At 41.5% G+C, this 19013-nt stretch overlaps 2 protein-coding genes across 2 annotated transcripts; both read right to left on the bottom strand.

The window, feature by feature from the left end:
* Positions 1-6024: 6024 nt before the first annotated feature.
* Positions 6025-8486, bottom strand: LOC122035309. The gene is made up of 6 exons (XM_042594722.1): positions 8188-8486; positions 7851-8026; positions 7480-7667; positions 7177-7228; positions 7001-7118; positions 6025-6790 (listed from the first exon to the last, which is right to left on the bottom strand). The coding sequence occupies exons 1-6, from the start codon at positions 8484-8486 to the stop codon at positions 6025-6027; spliced, it is 1599 nt and encodes a 532-aa protein (XP_042450656.1).
* Positions 8487-10736: 2250 nt separating this feature from the next.
* Positions 10737-13548, bottom strand: LOC122035308 (oligopeptide transporter 5-like). The gene is made up of 6 exons (XM_042594721.1): positions 13503-13548; positions 12960-13408; positions 12779-12876; positions 11813-12650; positions 11477-11659; positions 10737-11363 (listed from the first exon to the last, which is right to left on the bottom strand). The coding sequence occupies exons 1-6, from the start codon at positions 13546-13548 to the stop codon at positions 10737-10739; spliced, it is 2241 nt and encodes a 746-aa protein (XP_042450655.1).
* Between the last annotated feature and the right edge of the window lie 5465 nt (positions 13549-19013).

Raw genomic sequence — 19013 nt, 5'->3', positions numbered from 1 at the left:
ACTTGTCTGGGTGTGTGCAGGACTCCAGTACCATCGTTTATGTTACCACCGACCTCTGGGTCCACGAGGGAGTTCGAGTTTCCAACACACATACACAGGGTATGTCAAAGTCACTGCCCCATCAACGCTCACGCCACCTACACCAACCTTTGTCTGACTCAACTTCTGGACATGATCAAGAGAGATAATAAACTCAATACATCATAGAGTAATGATCAATAGAATTTGAGAGATAAACCACTTTATTCAGTTTCAACAGTCTAGTTAGGTTTTAGATACAGGGCTAATTCATATAAGAGATATTTGATCTTGTATGTGGATTGAGGCAATTGCTATTTTCAATATAAAGATGATAACTTGATAAGAATATTCTCTTGACTCTTGAGGAAGCTTCTACTTTCTCTCATTCTCTCACCAAGCTTGCCATCTATTTGGTTGATATTTGATTTGATAGGGAGAAAATTTCATCTGATTTTGATCCGGCAATTATTCCAATTATTATCAATCAATTTTGGGTTAAAATGGGAAAGCGATTGGTTTGAAATGGACATCCTGATTTTTTATGTATGAAGCTGCAAATTGATAATTTGCTTTAGTTTTTCTTATTTTATATATACTTGTGCTTAATTGCTTGGGTGTTGATTTTTTAATGCAGGTCCATCAACCATAGGATTTTTTTTGTTTTTCTTTCACATCAGGTGCCTCCACTAGGTTCTATGGGAGCATTTCCCTTCTACCAATGTTTTTTTCCTTCTTCTTGAGAGTTTTTAATATTAGAGGTTGATATGGCGAATAAGCTGGGACCCGAAGTTAGGTCAAAGTCCAAGAGATCGACTGACATGACGGTCAAAGTTAAGGAAGAGTCAATACTAGGAGTCAGCATAGTCGATCCCTTCAGCTGAGCGGTTATCCAACCAGACCCTTGGCCCGATCGAATCCCAAGTCCCTCAGTACTGGTGAAGCCCCGAGTTGAATCAGTATTTTCCAGAGCTAAGTCTTCTTCATCACTTGAGGATAACAAGATCAACTATTCCGGCTGAGTGGTTTAGCCGATCCGACCTATGGTCTGATCGGAAATGCTGGCCACTTGTTCCGACCATATTCTTTGGCCAATCAGAGAGGCCGAACGAAGGTCAAGTCCCCGACAACATTCCTTAAACCCGACCTGGCCACTCTTACAAGCAACAACCGATCAGACTATAGAAGGGACTCAATCGGTTTGCCAGCTAAGCATATTAAGTGTCCCTCAACCCAACGACCTTATATTCTTTTTTGGCGCTTTGTGCCATGAAGGAAAAAGAGAATATTCCATATGTAATCTGTACACTAGAAGTTTCCATCCTGCCTAATGTAGAGATTGCAGGTCTATTTTAGGAAAGGTTTAAGAGCATCTTTATCATATGTCCTTTTTAGAAACGCTTTTAAATTCATGCATAAACAAATAGAAACACTATAAAAAGAGGGTCTCCATCTTTAAATTCGTGCAAAGCCGAGGTAAATATCTTCCTTATGTGCTAATCACTATTCCAAAGACTAATAACCGTCCGTTATTTACCTCCTCTGTATTGGCTCTGGGACGGGTTGGCGGAGGCGCTGAGGGCGAACGTATTCGTCTTTTACCACCTTTTAAGCGATATTACGCAATTTTATGCACTCATAGTTATTGTTCATCCTATTGTTCGTTCTACTGTTCATTCGGCTCGATCACTGACTTGAGCGTCAAAGTGTCTGCACCGGAACCCCTACTAGCCCGGTTACTGACGCTCCTTTTGACATTAAGAACCGTTTGGAGTCATTTGCCAACTCAGAGTACTGATCTTTGATGTTTGTCCCTACAGCTAACCATCTGTTAGTTGTAATCAAACCTCTTGCTGGTCTTTGTCTTGTTTTTTGATTATGGCCGTGTATCAAATTTTTTTCTTGTTCACATTCTTAATGATTCTGATTTACATCCTGCTAAGTAACTTGGACCCCATAGTACTACCTACAGTTGGTTCAACTCCTTTGGGAACGCAAGCTCTGGCACAATGCAGGGTTCTCTTGCTATTCCGCAGCAGCCAGTCAACCTGCTGGGTTACATATAGCTCACTACTCTCCCAACTACATTCCCTACAGTCAATATTTCTCACCATTCTATCCCCCTCCCCTGCTGTGCATCATTTCTTGAGCAGTGCTGCATTCCCTCAGCAACCTCTTACTTACAGGTGGCATGCACCCATCCCCTGGAGCTGCAACTCCTGCTGCTGCTGCTGTCAAGTACTCTCTTCCCCAGTACGAACCTGGTTCTAACCCTGGCAACTCAACTATTGTTGGATTAAATCATAAATATTACTCTTCTACGAAAATTGCAGTGGGTGCAGAGCAGATGCAAATGAAGCTTCAGTAATCCTTCTTCCCTCAAATATTGCCCTCTTCACTCTTGGCTTTGCAGGTTCGGGACTCTCCGATAGTGAATATGTCAGCCTTGGTTGGCACGAGGTTGGTTAGTGTGATTCCTTTTGCTTGCCGGTCTTTATTTACTCTACCAAATAGTTCACTGCTGAAATTGTTTTGTTTCTTTCTGTTAATACTTTCAAGGCAAACGCTTGCTATAATTACCAACTAGTGGCTTCATACTTGCATATCAGAAAGATGATCTCAAAACCGTGGTCACTTATCTACGGACTAACAAACAAATTTCTTGTATTGGACTTTGGGGGCGATCAATGAGTGTTGTTACAAGTTATCATTTTTTGCTGCATAGTTATTACTCTCTGTTGGATAATCTGTCGAAGATGTTTGGATCTAATCTGCTGATTGATTGTGAAAATCTTCAAATGCTAAGGATTTGCTTTTGCAGGAGAAAAGGACCGAACTGAACAAGGAATGTTGTTCATATTCAAGCTGAAATAGGGAGAGTTGGGGGAGATAGCGATAAGTCATCTAAGATGGCAAAAGGTGAATATGCTCGCCCCCAGCGCCCTTGCCAATTCGTCCTAGGGCCAACACGGAAGAGGTGAATCACGGGCGGCCACTAGCCTTTGGAATAGTGACTAACACATAAGGAAGACATTTACCGAACGATAAGTCATCCAAGAGGAATGCACTGGAAGCTCCAATAGGAAACATAGGTCTTTTGTTCTTCCCCAAGGCTAAAGAGTGACCATCGATGGTACTAGGAATCATATCCCATTCAGATCGAACAGTAATAAGCAATTGCTGGTAGGATGGTGGTGGTGTGGCAAGGCAAGTGTGATAGAGTGATAGAGGTGGTGGTTTCCGTGATATAGAAAGCTTAGCTCCTTATTCACATTCATAGGTCGTCTTTGTATCAGGCACAATGGCTGAACCAACAAGTCTAACCTACCCAGTCTAATCTATGAGATTTTGAGATCGAAACTCGACGTGCCCGAAAATGTATCCCCCATACCTTGAACATTGTACAATCTTTTCACATAAAGAATAGGACTTTTCAAAGCTAACAAAATTAGAGAATGTGGAGCACTGTACTCTATACACTGGCAAGAGTGACGACAGGGGCTTACCTGCTTATAGCTTCCATCATTTCCAGGTATAAAAAGAACAGGAATGCCATCAATTTTCTCTATATGACAGCCCTACAGCAGAGGGGAGAACACTTATCAAGGGCTTACTGGTGTACCGGCGTAGCCGGTAGCATTTGGACAGCGGAGCAAATCCTCATCTATGTTCGCTGGGTGAACTAGTGCACATCAGAAATTAAATATTTATTTAATATATATAAATTCATATTATTGTTATTTTTTATATATTATATGAAAAAAATGTAAAATTATATAATTTATATAATATAATTAAATTTGATATAAATTAATAAAAATTATAAAAGATTATGAACATTATGAAACTTAGCTTATTAGTGTTAAATTTTATTTGTTTTATATATTTTTTTATTATGGAATAAATATAAACAAATTTTATCAAATTCAATGAATTTAATATAAAATTATTATTTATAGTTTAAATTAAATATTTATGTAATATATACATTTTATATCATTTTAGTATATTATAAATAATTTAAAATGTTTAAATTATATTTTTTATACCTTTAATAAAAATAAAAAATAAATTTTTCTTGAAGAAAAACATGAATATTAAAGAATAGATTACATAGCATTTCACTTTATTGTTTTATATTGAACTAATATAAACTTTCTTCCCCTCTCCACCTATACATTTGATAGATTTACATAGTATGGTTGGAAACTCAGTTGGAGCAAGTGAAAATTATACAGTAGATTTTCGACTGTGAAGGTCAATTTCTAGACGAATTACAATGAACACTTTTAAATTTATCGGATGTACGAACAAGCGAAAAAACGTGTTAGAGATAAAAAAAAACTCTTTTATTCAACTCCTAAAATCAATAGACCATTGGCTTTATATAGCCTTACAATGAGATAACATTTTAGAAAGCAATCCACGTAGGGTAAAGATCAAACTAGATCCTAATTAATAGGTTTTATTGTACTTGACAATTTCAACTCTTATCCTAACAATTCCTCCCCTAAACTGATGGCAGTAATGCTTTCAGTTTAGTTGTGATACCACACGTACACCCATTAATTCACGTAGATTCAAGAACACATCCAGCTTGAGTGGTTTTGTCATAATATCTACAACTTGATCTTGTGCGATACAATGCTTTAGCTCAACAATTCCATCTCTAGTCAAATCACATAAGAAATGAAACCTTACGTCAATATGTTTGCTGCGTCCATGCATGACTAGATTTTTGGAGAGCTTAATGGTAGAGCAGTTGTCACATAATACGGTGATACACTTGCCTTGAAAATGACCGAGTTTCTCCAATACCCTCCTCATCCAAACCCCTTGACAAGCACAAGAGGTAGCTGCTACAAATTCTGCTTCAGTAGTGGACAAAGCAACTACGGGTTGTTTTTTTGAAGACCATGACACAATCCCTCCACTAAGCAAAAAACACGTAACCAGAAGTGGTTTTCCTGTCATTTGTATCTCTTGCATAATCACTGTCTCTATATGCCATTAGCTCTCCATTACCCTCATTTTGGTAGAAGACTCCCAATCCACAGTTCCTTTTAAGTATCTTAGTACCCTTTTCGCAGCTTGCAAATGTAACTCCGTTGGACTTGCCAAAAATCTACTAATGAGAGACACCACATACATCAAATCTGGTCTTGTAACAGTTAGATACATAAGACTTCCAACTAATTGTTTGTACATGGTAGCATTCACTTTGGATCCTTCTTCATCCTTTGTAAGTTTAGCACCAGGAACAATGGGATTTTTCACACTGTTACTCTTCTCCATACCAAACTTCTCTGAAACATCCTTTGCATACTTTCTTTGGCTAATATAGATGCCTTCAGGATTTTGTAGCACCTCCACATCAAGAAATTATTTCATCCTTCCCAAATCAGTCATATCAAACTCAAGTTTCATAGAATTCTTGAACTTAACAAACATACTTTCATCATTGCCAATGAAAATTAAATCATAAACATATACGCTAACAATCAGAATTTTACCTTCACCACCAAATTTGATGAATAATGTATGTTCACAGTTGCATCTTTCAAATCTTGTTTGATAAAATATGCTTCAATCCTACTGTACCATGCTCGAGGAGCTTGTTTAAGGTCATACAATGCCTTTTTCAACTTGTACACCTTATACTCTTCACCTTTCTTCTCATAGCCGTGTGGTTGCTCAATAAATACTGCTTCATTTAGCTCTCCATGCAAAAGGCGCTTTTGACATCAAGCTGGTATAGACTCCAATTATTTCGAGCCGCTAGAGCAATTATCATACGAATCGTATCCCATCTAGCCACAAGTGCAAATACCTCAGTATAATCTATGCCATGTTGTTGAGCATACCCTTTTGCCACCAGCCGGGCTTTGCATTTGTCAACCTCGCCATTTATGTTGAGTTTAATTTTGTAAACCCATTTTACTCCGATCTTTTTCATTCCTTTGGGCAAGTTTATCAACTCCCAAGTCTCATTTCTTTCGATTGCTTCTATCTCCAAATCCATTGCAACTTTCCACTTGGAACTCTGAATAGCTTCTTCAAAAGTTGTTGGACTGAGGTGGAGGTAAACAAAACCAAATTGTTGTGCTCAACACCTTCTTCAGAGAATTCTTCCCTACTTACATAATCTTCCATCCAAAATGATTTTCTTCTCTGCCTTCTTTCTGGAAGATTCTCTTCAGGTGACTCACTTGAAGATAGACTGACCTCTCTTTCTTCTTCTTCAATTGCTACATTTTCATATTCTTCTTCACTTTGATCATGTGCACTTTCTACATTAGTTTCTTCCTGCACAAGTATATCAAGTCCTGCTTCTTCATTATTTCGTCTCCATTCCCAACATTCATTTTCTTCAAAAATCATATCTCTGCTTACAATTATTGTCTTGGATGCTGGATCATATAGTCTATATACTTTAGATTCTTCACTCATCCCTAGCAACACGCACCGAAGACTCTTATCATCTAGTTTTTTTCTTTTACTGTCTGATATATGAACATGACCAATGCATCCAAAAACCCGGAAATATTCAACATTTGGTTTGACACCACTCCAAGCCTCTTCAGGTGTCATATTTTTTACCGCCAATGTAGGACTTCTATTGAGTATATGAACCACCCAATTTGCTGCTTCTGGCCAAAAAGTCTTTGGAACTTGCTTTTCCGATAACATACTTCTAACCATATTCATGATTGTCCTATTTTTGCATTCGGCTACTCCATTTTGTTGGGGAGTGTAGGCTGCTGTGAGTTGCCTGTTGATACCATTAGTTTTGAGAAAAGAATTGAATTCATGAGAGGTAAACTCTACACCTCTATCTGTGCGCAAACAATGAATAAAAACTCCTGTCTCTTTCTCAACAAGGGATTTATAATTCTTGAATATAGTAAAAGCTTCAGATTTTTCAGCAAGAAAATATATCCACGCTTTACGACTAAAATCATCAATAAAACTTATGAAATACCTTTTCTTGCCATTGGAAGCAGGATTGATGGGTCCACAGATGTCAGCATGTACCAACTGTAATCTTTGTGATGCTCTCCATAAACTCTTCTTTGGAATTGCATTCCTATGTTGCTTTCCTATCATGCAATCAGTGCAAATTTTGAATGATTCCTTCAGTTGTGGCAACCCTCTCACCATTTGCTTGTATTGCAACGTTCTTAAACCCTTGAAACTTAGATGCCCATATCTGCAGTGCCAAAGGTGAGTATGGTCTTCAAGAGTTGTTTGGAAACAGATGGGTAATTTCGGTAGAATTTTTACAGGTAGTATAAACATCCTATTTGTAGACATTGCTGTTTGCATAATAAGCACTTTCTCTAGATGATAGATTTTGCATACTCCGTGTTGTATCAAAATAGATACACTCTTTTCTTGCAGTTGTCCAATACTTAACAAGTTATTTTTCAACTCAGGTATGTAGAAAACGTCGGTAATTACCTGAGTAGCTCCAACAATTTGCAGCATGATGTTACCCTTTCCCATTACAGTCATTGTGGAATTATTCCCGAGCTTCACAGAAGTCCGAAATTCTTCATCAAGATCCGAGAACCACTCCTTGTGTGCACACATATGATTAGAACACCCCGAGTCAAGGAACCAAACATCTTCTCGCACTTCTTGCATTGCTTGATCAAGCTTGACATACGACATCAACAATAATTCTTCTTTCTCTTCTAGCTATGCATAATTCGCTTCTTTCTCCCATTTAGGACACTCATATTGGAAATGCTCTAATTGATGACATTTATAACACTCAATCATTGCTTTATTGAATGTTTGCCTACCACTCCCTCTGCCTCTGCCTCTACCTCTCCCTCTCGCTGCATCTTCACCAATCTTATCGTAGGTCATCTTTAATGCTTGCTCATCGTTTCCATGTCTGTTCATCCTCTGCTCATGGACCAATAAGCTACTTTGCAACTCATCAAGACTTAAGATGTCTAAGTTATTAGACTTTTCAATGGAACAAACAACATAATCGAACCTGGAGGTCATTGAGTGTAAGATCTTTTCAATAATCACCACTTGCTGTATGTTTTCACCATGAATCTTCATCTTGTTTGCTATAGTTGCATATGTAGAATCTCAAACTCCTTCCTAAGGGCTTGCAGTTGTGCCTTTTTGACTCTTGTGGAACCTTAATACTTCTGCTTCATAGAGTCCCAAATGTGTTTGGCAGTGTCTTTGTTGAGAATTGTTTTCATAATAGTTCGATCAATGGCTTGAAATAAATAATTCTTGACCTTCAAATCTTTTAGCTTCTGGTCTGCAAATAATTTTCCTTGTGCTTCAGTAAGCTCCACTCCTTCTACTGCGACAGGAATTCTAGTTTCCACCAAATCCCAATATTCTTTTGAGCGTAGGAAATTTTCCATAAGCATAGACCAATGATCATAATATCCATCAAACTTAGGAATTGCAGGTTGAACAAAATTATCAGTCATCCTTCAAGAAACTTTGCGCTGGTCAGTTTCGAGGTTGTCGTAGATGTTGTTGTCTCCTTGAGACTGTTGAGTTCGACGCTTCCTTTAGTGAACTCTCCTTTGCTCGAACTCCAGGTAGCAACACCACTCGGATCAAGAACAGCGAACCCAAAGATATACTTTCTCTGCTCGTGAGAAAGAAAGGAACTTCGAAGGAAGAGGTGAAAAAAAAAGAAACAACGAACTTTGCTCTGATACCAGATGTTAGAGATTAAAAAAAACTCTTTTATTCAACTCCTGAAATCAATAGACCATTGGCTTTTTATAGCCTTACAATGAGATAACATTTTAGAAAGCAATCCGCGTAGGGTAAAGATCAAACTAGATCCTAATTAATAGGTTTTATTGTAGTTGACAATTTCAACTCTTATCCTAACAAAATGATCTCTATGTTTAATTGGATAAGGGTATTGATACAGTGATAAATGTGGATCTCTAAAAAGTTGGTTAAAGTAGGAAAGATCGGTTGACATGATGGTCAAAGTTAAAAAGAGATCAAAGACACTAGCAATAGTAGGGGCGGGCCCGAGTTGATTACATGGCCGGTCGAACGTGAATGTCTGACCAAGCCTCCAATTTGGTCGAATTTAGCGTCTCAACTTGGAACCCATAGGCCATTCTCATTGCTAAGCAGAAGTACCCCAACCCATAACCTCAGCTGATCGGGCACAATGGTCCTTCACTCGACCAAGTGAGCGTCGGACCGAGTTCGACGCATCATAAGGCCTAGCAAACGATCCCCTGGTTGTGTAGTGACCGATTGGCCCATAGTAGAACCCGTACACCTGTTATATCATACTTTTTTTTGAAGTTTGTACTATAAAGGACAAAGAACATCCTCATTGCTAAGCATAAGTACTCGACCCACAGCCTCAACCGATCGGGGCCTAGGGCCGATCGGGCACAATGCTCCTTCACTCAGCCAACATATAGGCCAAGTGAGCGTCATGTCGAGTGCGACCCATCATATGGCCGAGCAGACGATCCCCTGGCTATGTGGCGACCAACTGGCCCACAGCAGAACCCGTACACCTGCTATATTGTATTTTTTTTTTGAAGTTTGTACTATAAAGGACAAAGAACATCCTCATTGCTAAGCATAAATACCCCAACCCACAGCCTCAGTCGATCGGGGCCTAGGGCCGATCGGGCACAATGCTCCTTCACTCAGCCAACGGATAAGCCGAGTGAGCACCGGGCCGAGGGCGACCCATCATAAGGCTGACTTGACGATCCCCTGGCTGTGTGGCCACCGATTGGCCACAGTTGAACCCGTGCACCAGTTATATCATTCTTTTTTAGAAGTTTGTACTATAAATGACAAAGAACATCTTGCAAGCAAATCTTGTTTTAGAAGCTTCCTTGCCACAATGAGGTCTCAGGGTCGAGCCTCGGGGCAGCGGGGGAATAAATCTCCTATCCCCGTATTACACCCTGGCTATCACATGCCTACTCGGATGCTGCGATTTACCTCCCTCGTGATGGCCTTGGGTCGAGTGCGGTGGGGGCGCTGGGGGCGAGCGTTTCGCCTTTTGCCACAATTGTTTTAGAAGCTTCCAACCCATCAAATTACAAAGATTTGCTTGCTTGTTTAAAAAAATACGTCAAAACACTTTATGAACTATCTTTTCTTAGGAATACTTTGCAAAACATGTCAATACTTTGAGATATGTGCATAACGCAACACTTACACTATAAAAGAGGTTTGCATCTACAAACGGAAGTATGTGATGCTCTATATTTCGATACACTTATTGTTACAATGTTCTTCCTCCATTTTCTTCCTTCAAACCGTGTGGTGACTTGAGCGTCGGAGAACCAATGTCGGGAACCTTTTTCTTGGTCTGATACTAACGCTCCTTGTGTTACAAGACAACGTGGAATCTTCGTCGAGTCAACGGTACGGAGCCTCATTTTTAACTCACCGCCTTCACCGCTTTACAGACAGGATCAAATATGAATACTGAATTATCAAATAATAATAATAATAATATAAACTGATTTTATTGAATTAAACACAAAATTTATTTATAAATATTTAATTTATTTATAATCCTAAAAAATAAAAAATAGTGAAGATAATTCAAACATTTGTTTTTTAAATGGAACTTTATTAAAAATCTTAAATTTTGTACAGAAATGTTTTCATCAACTTAATCAAAGCACAATAACAAAGTAATTATCTTCAGTGGCGTGTATTATATAATTCATTCAATGAAGTTCAGGACATCCCTTGGGGATGTAGGCGCCGGGCTCGGTGGGGCATTTAGCGAGGGGGCAATAGTCCTCGGTGACACCTCCCCACCAGTTGACAGAGTAGATGTTATAGTTCCCGAGGGCGAAGAAGGCGACGACGCCCATGAAGCTCGTGCCGGCGTCGAGGGCGGCAGACATGACATAAGCGTAGCGCCCCCACCACTGTTTGTGGTGCTTGAACACCCAGTAGTTGACGACAAAGCCGACGATGAACCAGCAGTTGTAGTTGATGGCCTTGTTAGGGGGCATGCTGCCGGAGGAGCCGAAGATGACGGGGAAGTTGATGAGCGGGATCCACTTCTTCTCCGGGAAGAGGCGGTGGAAGAGGTAGACCACGGCGGGGGCGAGGAGGCCGAGGAGGAAGAAGTAGTTGAGGCCGGCGTAGATGGAGCCGGGGCCGAACATCCGGGCAGGGCCAACGACGCCCCAGATAACGGAGGCGCTGAAGAAGACGGAGTCGCTGGGGCACGTCCACGGGGTGTCGTCCGGCAACTGGTTGGTATCGCAAATGTGGGGGACGTCGGTGAGCAACCACCACGCCGTCCAGAAGTAGCTCGCGTTTGCGATCACTGAACCCGCCAACTGAAACAAAAATAAAGGTTAATTAAAAAATAAAATAAATAAAAGAAATAAAAGAAAAAGAACATATCAAAATACCCATGTAATTGAGCATTTGTCACCTTATATTTAATTACCTGAGCGATGAACATAGATCTAGGAGGAATCTTCATGTAGTAACCGAGCTTGAAATCGCTGAGAAAGGTGATGGCTTGCGTCATACTCATATAGCCGTAGGTTTTGAACACCACATTGGCCAATGGCTTTCCCGGCATTATGTAACCGATCACCATCTCTGTTATTATGTTCAGTCCAGGCGTCTGCATATATATATCACCCACATGCAAAATATATAATTCATTAACCATTGATCGATCAATTCATCAACCATTGATCGATCAATTCATCATCAATATCGGAATTAATATTCCAATTAATAATATATATAATAATGCTTTTGATTAATTAAATACCGTATTGGTGGTGGCGGTGATGATCCCGACGGGAAGGGTGAAGACGAAGGCCATGGCCATGGCGAGGAAGAGGCCCCAGTAAGGCAGCTGCAGGGCGCGGCCGAAGCCCTCGCAGGTGTAGATGGAGAGCGCGGTGACGACGACGAGGAGGAGGTGGAACCACCACTGCGGCACTGCGTCGTAGTTGGCCTTCATGATCCGGCCGTGCACGTCCAGGAAGTTCACCTTCGCCTTGGACGTCGCCTGCCGCCACAGCTTGAGCATGTACTGGCCGTCGAAGAGGAAGACGTGGGAGAGGGTGGCGGTGAGGGTGGCGAAGCCGATGCCGTAGGCCATGGCGAAGAAGGTGCTGATGTAGATGCGGCTGTAGTTCTCGTACTCCTCGACGTTGAGAGTGAAGGTCTTGGTGTCGAGGACGCGGCTGAGGTCGTAGGGCTTGCCGGAGCTCTCGAAGAGGTGCGAGCTGAGCAAGGTGAAGCGGCGACCGTCGTAGAGGTTGTTCCAGTAGCAGAGGGGCATGATGATGTAGACTAGGATGACGTAGCCGGCGAGGACGTTGAAGAGGACGAAGATGGGCGCCGCTATGGGGCTGCCGATCATGGCGGCGGTGGCCCAGTCGAAGGCGATGGCGCCGACGCCGAGGCCGCTCATGCCGGAGCCGATCTGGTGGATGGTGATGGAGTCCTTCCAAATGAAGCAGAGGATCGAGATGCAGGTGATGGTCGGGAAGAAGAAGTTGGGGACGATGTAGTAGCAGAAGCTGCAGGCCATGCAAATGAGGAAGAACTGCAGCCGCGTCACGCCGCCCTTTGGCCGTCGTTCTTCTTCGTTCAGCGCTCTGCATTATTTATTTCAGATTGTATAAATAGGGATGAGCAATTAGTTTAAATATGAATCAATCAAATCAAAATCGAACTAGTTAATTCGATTTGATCGATCACTCTTGACATAAATTCATATACACACCTGAATAGAGAGACCTGAATGAGATTGGCAGGCCACCACATGTAAGGAGAATCCACCAAGAATTTTCTGAACAATCCAGCCCAGCCGAATCCTAACAACTGAACAAAAAAAACAATACAAAATTTAATCGAAAATAATTCGTTTTAAATTTATAGATTTGGGTGTACGTAGAGATGATTACTTGAGTGGTTTGTGTGAGGAGGATGGCGGCCATGACGTTGATGCCGCGGTGGTAGAAGGCCTTGACGATGGTGACGATGCCGACGGCATAATCGCCGCCGGCGCCGGCGCTGGCGATGATGGTGAGGAGGACGTGCTCCTTCATGTTGAAGGGGCCGGGGTTGAGAGAGAAGGACCAGTTGAGTAGAGGGATCCTGATGATCGTCGGCGGGAGGACGCGGGCCATCCAGCGGCCGATGGGCAGCGCCAGGATCTGGACGCAGACGCTGGAGATGGAGAGCTGGTTGGTGCGGTAGCTGAAGAACTGGTTGACGAAGGAGAGGAGGACGCAGCTGAAAACGCCCAGGATCCACGTCCGGATCGTCAGGCACGGCAGCGACGGATCGTCGGTCGTCGGCACCGTCAGCCGCACCTGCTCGATCGGGCTGTCGTCCTTGATATCCACTTCATCTGAGCTCAAACAAGAATCAAATTACCATATCAACGACGACGACGAAGAAGAAGATCAAATTAAGAGAGGAATTCGATTGAAGAACACAGATACCATTCGATTTCTGAGGAATATTATTATCAGAAACTGAAGCAGCCATATATTCTAAGGAGATTGAAGTTGAAGGTTGATTGAATGGAGAAGACTCTGGGGAGAGAAGAATTTATAAGGCAGTGTGACAGTTTGGATTCTCCAAATAAAGTGATTTAATTTTGGCCTGTCAAAAACTATACTTTTGATATTCTTGTAATTGCTAAAAGATCGTGGGGTTTTCCTCCTCCATTCTAACTGTGGGCGAAATACACCTAAGCGCATGAAGGCTTGCCATCTAATCCGAGCATTTTGCTCGTGAATGGCTGAGATTGATTAAATTAACAATTAATGGGAATCTTGTTAATTAGGAAAAACTACTAATTGTGAAATATAAGTTAATGGGGTTTAATAGGGCTTCAAACGAATTAAGTTGGCGCGAGCTTATTTGATTCGCATTTTAAATTATCTGAGTTTGAGTCGGTGCATCCGAGGGACGAGAAGCTACGGAAGTGTATGCTGATGGAGTGAGAAGGACATGCACGGCTCTTCCGAGGGACAAGAAGTTAGAGCGGAAGCCTGTTTGAAAAGACGGCCGGAGTTGAGTTCGGGTGAGCTTAACTCTGGAAGGTTGAAGCATCACTCGAGCGACTGGAGACAAAGTCAACGATCAGAGAAGGCGCCAGATGGTCAGCACGAGACTGACCAATCCGGACGCCATGACAGTTGGTCCTACCGCCCGGAACGTCCGGGCGACCAAACTAGTTTTGGTGCTTAAGAGGCGCTCGCTGAGGTCATGTTAGCAGAGGTTCGGGCACTTGGGAGTGGATAAAATCTTATCCGTTTGCCGCTGTGTAGCCGTTGCATGGAGATAGAGTTTGCCTCGCTGGGGGTGCTCGAACCACGCCGCCTCAACAAATGGCTAGTTTCAACCAATGAGCTATAAATAAAGTTCTGGTCTTCTTCATTTAGACAACACTTTTTGTACTCGAAGTTCTCTTCCTATTTTCTTTGCTCTACACTGTTAACGTCTTGTACAAGTCTTCTCTGCCTCCGACTTGTGTTGAAGAAGAAGTTTTCTAGTTGAACTACATTTGTCTTGGATTAGCAACCTCCCCGGTTGCAAACAAGTAAATCATTTGTCTCATACTTATTTTATGCATTTTAGTTTCTTTTATTAAAGTGTTTATGTTAATCAAAGTCATAAGTTTTAAGAAGAGCATGTAAGTACTCCATGATAGTTTTGATGTGATCAGCCAAGTCAGGGTTAGGTCCTATTATGTTTTGATACCCTGTGTCTAAGTGTGCAGGAACTTAGGAGCAAAGGAGGTCGAGCGAAAGATGTAGCTAATGAGAAGGACGACACGGGAGAGAGTCGACGGGCTCGGTGCGTTCCAGAGACAAGGTGCAGTAGAAACGTACGCTGGCGGACGAGAAGGAAACGCGCGGCGGTTCCGAGGGACGAGAAGCTAGAGACGAAGGTTGCTCGCAAAGGCCAGAAAATGAGTTCGGGTGAGCCCTATTCCGGATGTCCGAAATCACCCAAGCGAACGGAGCCGGATTGAGGAGAAATCGAACAGCTAACACAAGGTTGACTGCCCAGGGTGCCTGGACCATGTCCAGGCACCCAGACGGTCCGGGCGCTCGGATCCCATGGGTGCCCCAGGGTGCCTCGCCCTAGGGTGTCGTATCGACACCGTCTGGGCGCCTGGAACCCTTCCAGACGCCTGGACCGGAAATTTTATTACAAAGGCACCTGTTGCAATTCGGTATGTGGATAAAATTCTATCCACGTCCAAGCGCCTAAAACTCTTCCAGGCGCCCCGATCAGAGCTATAAATATAGTCTTAATCCCAGTAGCTAAATATAACACTTGTAAACAATTCTCTTTCTATTTAGTTTTGTAACTAAGTGCTTTAACTATTGTAAGAGACTTCTTCGTCCTAAGGAGATTGGATAGTGAGCCTTCAACGTCTTGAATTAGCAATCCCCTGATTGTAAACCAATTAAACCTCTCTGTGCCTCTTCTTTCTCTTTTAATTAGTTCCTTTTGTACAAGTGTTATTTTAATCAAGCTATAAAGATCGAGAAAGATTTGAGTTTATTTGTGCAAGACAATTCACTTCCCTCTTGCCGGCCATAAGAGACCAACAAGTGGTATCAGAGCGAGGTCGTTTTAGAAGGACTAACCGTCGATCGAAACACAAGAGATAGTTGGACCAAGCATCTACCAACCTAAGTTCGAGGGAGAGTTCATGATTTGGAAAAGAAAGATGGAGATATTCTTCAAAATGGACTTTGATTTATTACTAATATTGAAATATGATTTTATAGCACCAAAGGTCAAAGAAGAATATCAATGGACCAAGAAAGAGCAAGCAGACTTCGTAGTAAATGGACTGGCCGAATTTCAACTACTGAGCGTGCTACCTCCACAAGAAGTAAATAGAATAGGCGCCTACGAATCTGTTAGAGTGTATACTAAAAGCCTAACTTTTGTAAACATTTATTTTGAAATAAAGAATCACATTGGTCAAAAATGTCTACAATTATATGTTAAGTGTAGTTGTTCAATTAATTTATATTGTAGATAATATGGTGTGTGATGTCACACACAGAAAATCATGTTATCGGTTCTTTATAAATTATAAACAGTAGCTCACGACTAAGATGGATAGTAACAAACCATTGGAATAGTTGTAGTGTAATTTGGTATTAGTTTATCTTAACTATAAAATTACACTAGTACACTCTGAGTGTATTGAGCAGGACCATTTAAGGTAAGTTCTTTTTGTGCTGACTTAATAAAAGAACAAGACCTTAGTTATTATGGAAGCGTGTGCTCTTAATCCTAATATAATAACAAACATATATATTTAGTATTCATTTCTTTAACTTATCAAAGGGTGAGATTTAGCTCGATAAATCAATAAGCCCGATAAGTTGGGAAATGATATTACTTATAGTGTGTGTTGTTGATTATAGAAGGAAAATGTGTCCTAATAATCTAGGTTGATAATGTCCCCAAGAGGAGCTCATAAAGATTGTCATATTAAACCCTGCAGGTGGACTTAGTCCGACATGACGATAAGGTTGAGTGGTACTACTCTTGGACTAAGATATTAATTAAAGAGAGTTGTCAGTAACTCATTTAATTAGTGGACATTCGACATCTTAAACACAGGGAGACTAACACACTCATGATAAGGAGCCCAAAATGTAATTTAGGATTGGTGAAGTAGTTCAATAATAATTCTTTAGTGGTATGAATTATTATTGATGAAAATAAATTGGGTGTTCGGGGCCAACACGGGAAGCTTAATTTCATCGGGAGACCAAAACCAATTTTTTCTCTCGGTCCCTATCGTAGTCTCTTATGTTGGTGCGGGAAGCATCCGATGATCGAACCTTGGTTTTGATAATGGCAAAGGATTCAAAGTTAAGTTAGTGTGTGATCTAACATGTTTGAATGAGTGTTTCAGGAAAGTCCTAGCTGCGGTTAGGCAGGTGAAAAACCCTAAGGGGTGGTAACCTTAGGTCCTAGGGGGCGATAACCCTAGGTGGAGGAAAACCCTAAGGGGCGGTAACCTTAGGTCCTAGGGGGTGGTAACCCTAGGTGGAGAAAACCCCTAGGGGGCGGTAACCCTAGGTCCTAGGGGGTGGTAACCCTAGGCGAAAACTCCAGTCGGTCTGGAGGACCGGACTGACATCAGGTAAATCTCCTGAGTGGAGTAGGTGAGGACGCGTTCCTCGTAGAGGGAACAGTAGGCGTCGGGTCGACCTAGGGTTTTCGGTTGGAAATCCGAAGTCAGACTCGGACAGTCCAAAGACTGTCAGCTGTTTTTCACTTATGAATTATCAGATTCTAACATTGTCTTGCAGGGTATGTAATTGCTCGGACTAACCTTGTTTTGCAGGAGAAGTGGTTCCTGGAAAAAGGAGGTTCGGGCGCCCGGGATGGATCCGGGCGCCCGGGACCAACTTTTATCCCCTGCGCGACTTCACCACGTGGAGCAACCTAGTTGGTTGGCCACGTCACTCTCCAGGCGCCCGGAAAGGTCCTAGGCGCCCGGAACCTCATATAAAAGGAGAGTTGAGGTGCAGCTTCAAACACAACGATCTTCTAAGCATTCTCCGTGCGACAAGCTGCTAACGTCTCGACTCAGAAGTGCTGCAACGACAATTCGGAGCTTCAGCTTTATTCTTTTTATTGTCGGTACAATATTCTTTTCTGCTTAAATTGTACTTAGCGTGTAATAGCTTTTACGAATTATAGTTGTTGCCCACCGGAAGCGATCAAGGATCGCGGGCCTTCGAGTAGGAGTCGTCACAGGCTCCGAACGAAGTAAATCCTTCGTGTCCACTTTATTTACTTTTCCGCTGCGTTATTTCTGAACAAGCTTTTACGATTTCGAAAAACGAAATAGCCACGAGCGCTATTCACCCCCCCCCCCCTCTAGCGCTTTCGATCCATCATCTTATTTACAAAATATTATACCCACCTATACCCACCTTTATACCCATCCTAAGGTGGCCGGCCAAACAAGCTTGGAACCCAAGCTTGGGCCGACCAAGCAAATAGGATGAGCCAAGTTGTGTGGTCGGCCCTAACTTGAACCCAAGCTTGGTGTGGCCGGCCACATCAAATTAAAAGGATTTTAATTTTTTTAAAATTTTTCTTATGTGGATTCCATGGTTTTAAAATAGAGTTTAAAAATTATAAATCTTTCCTTTTATAGCTTTCTACAAAAGATTAAGAAAAGATTTGATATCTTTCCTTATTTGTAGATTGAAAGGAAGATTTTAATTTTGAGAAAACTTTGCTTTTTTGTAACCATGTTTATGATTTAAAAGAGAGTTTTAAAATTATAAATTTTTCCTTTTATAATTTTCTACAGAAGATTAAGAAAAGATTTGATATCTTTGCTTATTTATAGATTGAGAGGAAGATTTTAATTTTAAAAGATAACTTTCCTTTTTGGAAATTATCCACATGTTTTAATAGAGAGATTTTAATTTATAAAATTCCTTTTATAACCAACCATGAAGGAAAAAATTATTAGAGAAATTTTTATTTTAAAATTTTCGGAAACAAATTAGGAAGTTTTAATTTTGTGTTAAAACTTTCCTTGCTTGGAGCAATGAGGTGGTCGACCATGTTATTTAAGAAAAGGAAATTGGTTTTAATCAATTAAATTTTCCTTTTCATGGCAAAGAAAATAAGGAAGGTTTTATTTAAATTTTCCTTAATTGCCAAGACCAAGGATTATAAAAGAGGGGGTAGGGGTGCCTTCATGAGACACAACTCTATTCTATTTTCCTCCCTCTCTTCCTTGGTGGTGGCCGACCCTAGACCTTGCTCTTCTCCTCTTCTCTTCTTCTTTAGTGGCTGGTTTCATCCCTCTCTTGGAGCTCTTGTTGGTGGCCGGTTCTAGGTTGGAGAAGAAGGAGAGAAAGGAGGCTTTGTTTCTAGTATCCCTTGGAGCTTGGTGGTGGTGGCCGAAACTCTTCATCTCTTGGAGGAGTGCTTGGCCA

Source organism: Zingiber officinale, chromosome 11B (genome assembly GCF_018446385.1).
Source record: "Zingiber officinale cultivar Zhangliang chromosome 11B, Zo_v1.1, whole genome shotgun sequence".
NCBI classification, from domain to species: domain Eukaryota; kingdom Viridiplantae; phylum Streptophyta; class Magnoliopsida; order Zingiberales; family Zingiberaceae; genus Zingiber; species Zingiber officinale.
Note: the sequence above shows the minus strand (reverse complement) of the source record. Positions and strands in the feature narration are given on the sequence as shown.

Excerpts from the sequence above, each read along its gene's own strand:
- LOC122035309 (XM_042594722.1), bottom strand. The coding sequence starts at position 8,486 with ATGACTGATAATTTTGTTCAACCTGCAATTCCTAAGTTTGATGGATAT. Across the intron at positions 8,027-8,187 it reads TGGGACTCTATGAAGCAGAA|GTTCGATTATGTTGTTTGTT; the intron begins GTATTAAGGTTC and ends AATGACCTCCAG. Across the intron at positions 7,119-7,176 it reads CGTTGCAATACAAGCAAATG|GAAAGCAACATAGGAATGCA; the intron begins GTGAGAGGGTTG and ends ATTGCATGATAG.
- LOC122035308 (XM_042594721.1), bottom strand. The coding sequence starts at position 13,548 with ATGGCTGCTTCAGTTTCTGATAATAATATTCCTCAGAAATCGAATG. Across the intron at positions 11,660-11,812 it reads TCACCGCCACCACCAATACG|ACGCCTGGACTGAACATAAT; the intron begins GTATTTAATTAA and ends ATATATATGCAG. Across the intron at positions 11,364-11,476 it reads GATCTATGTTCATCGCTCAG|TTGGCGGGTTCAGTGATCGC; the intron begins GTAATTAAATAT and ends TTTTTGTTTCAG.